Below are 9190 nucleotides of genomic sequence, written 5' to 3' on the forward strand. Positions count from 1 at the left end.
TTGGCTTTATGTGGGTACTGGGGAATTGAACCTGGGTCATTAGGTTTTGCTGGCAAGTGCCTTAACCACTGAGAAATCTCTCCAGTCCTCAATGTTCCTTCTTAATGAAACAAGCCAATGCCACAGAGTTACTCTGCTGGAAACCAGATCAACAGGCCATTATGAATGCTATGCTGTGGCTTGCTTACCCTGGGCTTTTGGGACTGTCACCATGACCAATCTGCATTGAGTCCTTGTCCTTCCCTCTGAGCATCCTGGATGTATTTTGGTTTCTAGAGTTTTGTATAAACTATCCTATACTCAACAGTTCATACTTTATTTACCTATTTTTATTTTTTCTTTCATATATACATATTTTTAAATTATTTTTTATTTGAGACAGAGAGGAAGGGAGAGAGAGAGAGAGAGAGAGAGAGATTGGGTGCACTAGGGCCTCTAGCCAATGCAAATGAACTCCAGATTCATGCAGCTCCTAGTGCATCTGGCTTAAGTGAGACCTGGAGAATTGAATCTGAGTCCTTAGGCTTCACAGGCAAACACCTTAGCTGCTAAGCCATCTCTCTAGCCCTATTTTTAAAAAAATTTTTGTTGTTTTTTTGAGGTAGGGTCTCACTCTAGCCCATGCTGACCTAGAATTCATTATGGAGTCTCAGGGAGGCCTTGAACTCACGGCAATCCTCCTATCTCTGCCTCCCAAGTGCTGGTTATTAAAGGGGTGTGCCACCTCACCTGACTATTTTTCTTTAAATTTTATTTATTCATTTATTTGAGAGTGAGAAAGAGAAAGAAAGAGAGGCTGATAGAGAATGATTGGGTACATCAGGGCCTCCAGCCACTGCAAATGAATTTCAGATGCATGCGCTACCTTGAGCATCTGGTTACATCGGTACTGGGGAGTCAAACCTGGGCCCTTAGACTTCACAAGCAAGTACCTTAACCACTAAGCCATCTCTCCAGCCCAACAATTTGCAGTTTAAATGAAAGGATTCCTATGTAATTATGAGTATTCATCTTTAAGACATCTGAGTGGCCACTGTGAGGACTTGGCTTTCTTCCACTTCTAGTAGAATGGAAGCTACGCCTTTATTTTCCTCAAACGATGACAGCACATTGATCAGGACAAAAGCACCAATGCCCTGCATTGGGTTCAAAATGTAAATATTTTTAGCATTTTGGGGGGGAGTGTGATGACGTTTATAATTTGAATGATATCTCCCACTTTAGTTAGATAGTCTTCTAATGGCATGCACTGCTCTAGATACTTGATTTTACTCTTGATTATAGATAAGCAAAGATGATTAAGTTACTTGGTTAAGGTCATTTGATTTAGTGTTTGGTGGAGCTGGGGTTAGAACATGAGCCCCTTAAAAATAGCATTTACAGCCAGGCATGGTGGCGCACGCCTTTAATCCCAGCGCTCGGGAGGCAGAGGTAGGAAGGATCGCTGTGAGTTTGAGGCCACCCTGAGACTCCTTAGTGAATTCCAGGTCATTCTGGGCTACAGTGAGACCCTACCTCAAAAAAAAAAAAAAAAAAAAAAAAAAAAGCATTTAGAATGCCCAGTATTCCCTTGTAATTCATCATTAGTGTAAGTTTTGTCTTTTGAAACATGTTCCATGTTTTGGGATCCCAAAACACCCACATTAGCTTTCTCCATCCAGTTAGGAAAAGCTTGAACCTCTGAAGAGAAGGTTTAGGTTAAAGCAAGTGATCTTTCCATGGAACGAAGAAAATTTCCCACTCATGCTAAAGAAATTGAAGAGCATAAAAAAGGGGCAATGCCAGTTAAAACTGCTCAGCATTTTAATTCTATTAAAAACAGCCATAGAAATCACTCTGGACAAAAATGCTAGATAACTAAAGAAAATATAAGACCTGTGGACCAAACCATCCAGTAAGGAGAGCCTATTTGTGTTATTCATCCAGAATGGGAAGAACAGAGAAAATGGGGCCTGGGAGATAGATGGTTCAGTGAGCAAAGTGCTTGCTGAGTTCAGATCCCTGGGACTCACATAAGAATGCCAGGCATGGTGGTATGCACCTGTAATCCCAGTGCCGAGGAAGCAGGGACAAGGAATCCCTGAGGCTCATAGGCTAACTAGTCTAGCAAAATCAGTGGGCTCTAGTTTCAAGTGAGAGACCCTGTTTCAAGAAATAAGGTAGAGTGCTGGGCGTGGTGACGCACATCTTTAATCCTAACACTCAGGAGGCAGAGGTAGGAGGATCGCCATGAGTTTGAGGCCACCCTGAGACTGATAGTGAATTCCAGGTCAGCCTGGGCTAGAGTGAGACCCTACCTCAAAAAACCAAAAAAATAAAAAATAAAATAAAAGAAGGTAGAGAGTGATTGAGACCCTCAATATTGAACTCCTGCCTTTACATGTGCACCCACATACATATGAATATACATACACACATGCATACACAGTAAACACATGTGGAAAAAAGAAAAAATGAAATGCATATGATATCTGTACTATGTCATATATATGATGTATGTATATATGATATACTGTTCATATATTTTTTCAAAAGTTACAGTGTCTGTTTCACTATCATTGTGGCCATCATAAAACATTATACATGTCATAAGATATACCCACAAATAATTTATAGCCACTTCAGGCTCAGAGCTCCCAATCATAATGAGAAAAATTTCTCTTAGTTCTGCAGGTGTCCATGAAGAATACAGGGTTAGAGAAGGGTGACTCATCCACTGTCTGACCTGCAATAAATCAATTTTGTTCGGGTGGTTTCAAAATTCACATTAGAGAAATTTACTCCTAAAGTGCTACTTTCAAACCCACAGAGGTTGATTTATTAAAGTGTGCTGGAGATCATGACTTAAATTTAGAATCTAACTGGAACACGGGATTACTATCATTTGTCACATCTGTAGTGATGTAGTTTTTGTAGTCTAAGGAAGGTAGGTACAAGCACTGAGAGCATCTTAAGTTAACCTGGGAGTGATGCCTTGTCCTGCTCATGTATGATGGTGACAAGTCCTTTACGTAGACTTCACACAACTACTCTAATGTACCAGAAGACTTCCCACTGACAGACATTCAAACCCTATTGGGAAATATTCTCTTCCATCTCAACCATCTAGACTTTCAGGCTTCACAGACAGGCAAACCTTTCAGCAACTCTCCGGAGCTTAGGCACACTAATGTCCTGTTTGGTTTTCGGGGTACCTGCAGGATGTCTTCTATACCAGGATTCTCGCAGAGGTGGCAGCTGCCCCGCCAGAGCTTGGTTCTGGTCCTGTAGTCTTGTCAACGAATATGAACTCTTTCCTTCCAGGTTCGGCTGAGTCAGTGTAACGCGCACAGGGCAGGGAGTCTCTGTTTCTTGATTTTGTAAAGGCATGACTTTGATCACCCGCGGGTGAGCCTTGGAGTGGCCCAGCCCCATTTTCCCTGAAGATCTTCAGAGGAAAACCATGATGGAGGTGGCTTAGTGGCTTTTAACGTAGTTTGCCCCAGCTTGGCAAAACAGCTCTTTCTTTCATGATAGCTCTAGGTCACCACACACTAACCCCTCTGGCCACTTCCTGGGAGACTGGTTTCCATGGAGACATCCCTTCAACTCCCACTTTGCCATTCCAGACCACAGAAATGCAGTTAAACATTGACTTGGTTATGCTACTTTCTGAAAAACTCAGTGGTAGGAATAGAAGTTTCTATTGATCATTAAACAAATATCTAACACCAGGAAGAAATGTAGGACGGAGGTTTAGAGAAGGCTGAAAACTGACCCTTTCATCATAAGCACCTTGTAAGAACGAATAACTAAGAAGTGTTAAGTCATTGGAAATAAGAAGACACATGTTAGTCACTCAGGGCTTTTCTAATCTGTAATCTTAACTACTGAACATGCCTTCCAAATAGGAAAAGAAACAACACAGTGGCTAATGATTCATTTGATTTTTCTGTCGACTTGCGCTTCCACTGAAGGGAACGAATCATTGCAGGGGCGTGGAAAGACAATGGGCCTCCTATCCCAGGAATAACGGAATACACCTCCTTAGTAAGTGGTCCAAATAAAATTGTATTCAAAGACAGCCTAGAGAAATAGTAGGGAAAAAAAGGATTAGAAGGAAATGTACCAAAATCTTGAGCAGTGATTTTTTTTTTTTTGAGTGGTGGGATTAAGCTATTTTTTATTTTAGTCTTTATATCTAGAAACAGGACTGACTTTCAAGTTCTAAATGTTCATGGCTACAGATTACATGTGTTTTCAGCATATCTCTGCAGAAAAATGAAGGTATTTTCTATGTTGTCTAATCTATTTGCTAAAGGGCTAACATAGTGTTTGTAAAATCTTAGGTCTGTGAGAAGAATTTGGCTCTCATTTATTTGCTTTATTGTTATTTAATTTTGAGAGAATATATCTATTAAGAATATGAACATTCATTGAACAAGGTGATTAATTAGTGAAGAAATATAGAAATGAAGACGATTTTTCTTTTACTGTTCTTAGCTGTTTCCAAACTTTGTGGCTATCACAGATAATTCAATTTCTTGACCTAGAAAATGGGGCTAATGTAAGTTTGCCTGAAGAATGAATCAACTGATTCCACTTAGAGCTCTTGAGAATACTAACAGCATATACTAAGCAAAGTAAGCATTAGTTGGTATTTTTCTCCTGAGGAACTTTGCTACATGTCCACAGCATAGTCTGTTGCACATGGGTCAGAATCCATTAAAATACACTTGTCTGTCTAAAGCACTCCTAACAGCAAAGAAGACCAATGAGGGTAAAGGAGGGTGAATCAATTGTACTATTTGACTGGAAAAGCAGCAGTGCTTCAGAATGACCATTTTTAAAACTTTCATATGCATGATCTTATTATAATCATAGAGAAGGGCTGAGGAGATGGCTCAAGGGAAACATCACTTGCTACATGATCATGAGGACCCTAGTTTAATCCCCAGTAGACACATACAAACTAGGCATGGCCATGTAAGCATGTGCACATACCATACACACAAATGTGCATAAACCACACACATACAAATATTCACAAATGTGCATATACCCTCCACACAAATGTGCAAATACCACACACATACAAATACTCACAAATGCACATACACCACACACACAAATGTGCTTATTCCACACACATCAAATGTGAAGAGGGTATCCAGAGTAAAATGCTTGTTGATATTTTTGCGATTTTGTTTTTAGAGGCAGGTTTTTTTTCTGCAGTCCAAGGTGGCCTTGAACTCATGATCTTTTTGCCATGTCTTCCCAAGTGCTGGGACTATAGGCAAGAACCACTATGCTTGGCCAGAGTAAAATTATGAAGATGAGTGGCATAGAGAAAAGAGGGTTGCGTTGTTGCAGAGGAGATGGGGAGGCGCAGGCGTGCAGAGCTAAACGTGATGTAAGGGTCTGCAGGGGAGCCATCAGGACACCCCGCCTGGCCCAGCCACACAGACATGTCCCCTGGGAGTTCCCAAGGAACAGCCAACGCTCCTAGCTTCGAGGGAGAACTGGAGCATCTTCCTTAGAGACTCCAGGTGCCCAGCTCAGCACCAGACCAGGAAAATTGCTTTTCTCACTCAGAAATCTCAGTTTCTGTTCTTTGTGCACTCCAAACCAGCCTGGGGGCAAAACTGTTAAGCAATCTTGTTTAGTGGCTTTAAATTCTGTAGAAACTCCATACACATTATAATGAGATGTGTGGATTTTCCTGCTCCTTAATAAGAGAAAGTCTTACATTTGAATGACAAGAAGCAAGATCCAGGGCTTTAAGTGTGAGCTTGGTATCACAGAGTTTCCTCACAGCCTTTCACAGCCTGATAGCTAGTCAGAACCAGCAAGAGCAGAGATTTTCTTTCTGAGTGGGAATATCATCAACCTTTGTTCCCAGGATTTCTATTTGACTCCCTTGCCTTCATTCTGAGGGACTTCCCAGAATAATCCACTTTCTCTTGGCCCCACGCCTAGGGGAAGTAGTGGGTATTCTTGGGAGAAAGAAAATAGATTAATTTGGGCTGGAGAGATGGCTTAGCGGTTAAGCGCTTGCCTGTGAAGCCTAAGGACCCCGGTTCGAGGCTCAGTTCCCCAGGTCCCACGTTAGCCAGATGCACAAGGGGGCGCACGTGTCTGGAGTTCGTTTGCAGAGGCTGGAAGCCCTGGCGCGCCCATTCTCTCTCTCTCCCTCTATCTGTCTTTCTCTCTGTGTCTGTCGCTCTCTAATAAATAAAAAAAAAAAATTAAAAAGAAAATAGATTAATTTGCAGGTCGCTCACAAACTACTAGTGAGTCAAGGAAACTGTTACTGCAATAGGATGTAGAAAGCCTTACAAATGTGCATTTATTAAAAGTAAATCTTAAAGTACAAACAACCTAATATTGGATAAATGAGACTCATATTATTCTTTTAAAAATGTTTTTAAGGTGGATGTTTTGGTGCACATCTTTAATCCCAGCACTGGGGAGGCAGAGGTAAGAGGATTGCTGTGAGTTCAAGGCCAGCCTGAGACTACATAGTTAATTCCAGGTCAGCCTGGGGCCTTACCTCAAAAAACCCAATATATATGATTTATTTATCTATTTGAGACAGAGAAAGAGAGTGAATGTGGGCACACCAAGGCTTCTTGCCACTCCAAACAAACTCCAGATGCGAATGCCACTTTGCAGGTCTGGTTTTACATGGGCACTGGAGAATTGAGCCTGGGTTAGCAGGTTTTTCAAGCAAATGCCTTTTATCTATTGAGCCATCTCCCCAGCCCCGAGACTTTTTAAAAAAATTGATCTATAGGTAATCACATTAATATATTATATACACTTGCCCTTTCGTATTTATGGGAAATTGGTTCAAGGACCCAAACCTGGGGATGCTCTAGTCCCTTACATAAAGTTACACAGTTTTTGTTCATAACCTACCCAATCTGCCCATAGTATACTAAATGATCTTATGTTACTTTTCATATTGGATGCCACATAAATCTATGTGAAGGAGAGTGATAGAGAATCCGTGGTGAGAGCGGATGACAAACGCTCATGGTCAGTGGCCGTCTTGATCCAGGTGAGTTAACTTGCCCTTTGTCTTTTGGCATGTAAATTTCTTGGAAAGACCTCAACGTTTCAGACAGTGTGGGGTCTGGGGAGGTGGTTCAGTGGATAAAGCCCTTGCTGCAAGACTCTGAGTACCTGAGTTTGGATCCCAAGACCCCATATAACAGCTGGAGGCTATGGTGGGTACCTCCTGAAATGAAGCAGAAGGTGAGGGCTGATCAGAAAGTCATCCTCGAACATACACACGTATGTCTGCATGAGATGGCGGGCGGTGGGAGAGATTAAAAAAATATAATGTGGGAGCTGGAGAGATGGCTTAGTGGTCAAGGCACTTACTTGAGAAGCCTAAGGGCCCAGGTTCTAAGTCCACGTAAGCCAGATGCACATGGTGGCACATGCATCTGGAGTTTATTTGAAGTGGCTAGAGGCCCTGGCATACCTATTCTCTCTCTCTCTTATAAGTAAATAAATAAAAATATTTTAAAAACATGCTCATAAATATTCTTGAGGGTTATAGTTAATTTCACACATAGGTTAATTATTATACATTTAGTCAGCAAGGCTTAAATCCAAATGTTTATAAGATTCCTAAATTATGGTCTAATAAAGTTACAGCCTCCTCTGCAATTGATCTGTAATGGATAAGCAATCACTGGAGGCTTTTCTGACAAGTGAATTATGCATTTGGGTGCCAATTAGGCAGAGATGATGTATGACCCAAACCTTAATTTTCCTCCCAGTGATGAGTTCTCCCTATATTTATCTATGTATTGGGCATGAGGGTGACAGTACAACCAGTACCCATTTGGTTTGGAAAGCGCTCAAGCAAAACAATATCACAAACCATCCAGAAGCTTCTTGTATAAGTGGTTTAACAAAGTCATCTGAGTAAAATTTGTATTTTTATCCCTTAGATGAACTCTGCCAGTACAACATTGAATTAAAAGGTAAAACCAGGAGCTGGAGAGACGGCTCAGTGGTTAAGTTGTTTTCCTATGAAGCCTAAGGACCCAGATTCAATTCCTCAGTATCCACATAAGCCAAATATACAGGGTGGTGCATGCATCTGGAGTTCGTTTGCAGTGGTTAGAGGCCCTGGCTGGCCCATTCTCTTTGTCTCTCTTTTAAATAAATAAATAAATAAAAATTTTCAAAAAGCAAAATCAGGTTACCACATGCCAGTGCTGCTCTGAATACACCATATGATGAATTCCTTAAAATTCTTTGCTAAGGCATTTACTTAGATGAATACATATGTGTGTGTGTGTGTGTGTGTGTGTGTGTGTGTGCGTGTTTTGGTTTTTCGAGGTTGGGTTTCCCACTAGCTCAGGCTGACCTAGAATTGTACTACGTAATCTCAGGGTGGCCTTGAACTCATGGAGATCCTCCTAGCTCTGCCTCCCAAGTGCTGTGATTAAAGATGTGCGCCACCACGCCCGGCTATGAAAATAATTTTTGTATGCTTTATTTCTCATTGGAATATTAGTCTTCAGCTATGATACTTTTAAAAGGCATCTTTAGAAAACCTTTCTTTCTTCCTCCCTCCTCTTCATTTCTTCCTCTTCCTCTTCCTCCTCCTTTTCCTCTCTCTTTCTCTCTCTTTGCATCTACACTGAAATTACACCCTTAGTATATGGCCTTTCTGGCTTAAATGGTCTCTCAGGATATGTACCAAAATTGAATATGTGTTTGTTTTCTAAAGCGAAAAGCTTAGTTTTACCAGTCTCTAACACAAATACTGCTACACTCCCTGGATTCAGCTGAGGAGATGTGGGAGATGTCAGCTTCTAGCTGCGGGGGCAGCATTCAGCAGGGTATACATCAGTGTGGTGAACCAGATGTTCATGAGTGGGCCAGCTGACCTCACTGAACTGTCAACCTGGCCAGTGTTAGTGTTTGAGGTGCAGAAATTCTACCTGTCAGTCATAGGCTCAGCCCATGTTAGGAGGTCATCCTGCTCTGAGAGAGCCTGTATGCTGATTTTAAAAACTCACATTAATATAAAACTTTTATTTATTTATTTATTTATTTGCAAGCAGAGAAAGAAGGAGCGAGGATGGGTATGCTAAGGCTTCTACCCACTGCAAACAAAGACCAGATGCATGCATCACTTTTTACATCTGGCTTTAGGTGCATACTGGGGAATTGAACCCAGGCA

The 9190-nt window shown here is 41.3% G+C and overlaps 1 protein-coding gene and 1 long non-coding RNA gene across 6 annotated transcripts in view; one reads left to right on the forward strand and one right to left on the reverse strand.

Moving 5' to 3' along the window:
- The window catches only part of Ccdc198 (coiled-coil domain containing 198), a 54247-nt gene extending 50714 nt beyond the window's left edge, over nt 1–3533 (reverse strand). For all 5 annotated transcript variants that reach the window (XM_045153760.1, XM_045153761.1, XM_012948030.2 and 2 more), the window contains exon 1: nt 3195–3533. In XM_045153760.1, the coding sequence (XP_045009695.1) occupies nt 3195–3414 (220 nt within the window). In that variant the 5' untranslated portion in view covers nt 3415–3533. The remainder of the gene's footprint in view (nt 1–3194) is intronic.
- Nucleotides 3534–3769: 236 nt separating this feature from the next.
- LOC123462079 lies at nt 3770–8082 on the forward strand. Its single transcript, XR_006638082.1, has 4 exons — nt 3770–4029; nt 6412–6459; nt 6974–7042; nt 7947–8082. It is a non-coding gene; the product is annotated as an uncharacterized LOC123462079 (long non-coding RNA).
- Nucleotides 8083–9190: the final 1108 nt, after the last annotated feature.

This window comes from Jaculus jaculus, chromosome 7 (assembly GCF_020740685.1).
Source record: "Jaculus jaculus isolate mJacJac1 chromosome 7, mJacJac1.mat.Y.cur, whole genome shotgun sequence".
Lineage (NCBI taxonomy): Eukaryota > Metazoa > Chordata > Mammalia > Rodentia > Dipodidae > Jaculus > Jaculus jaculus.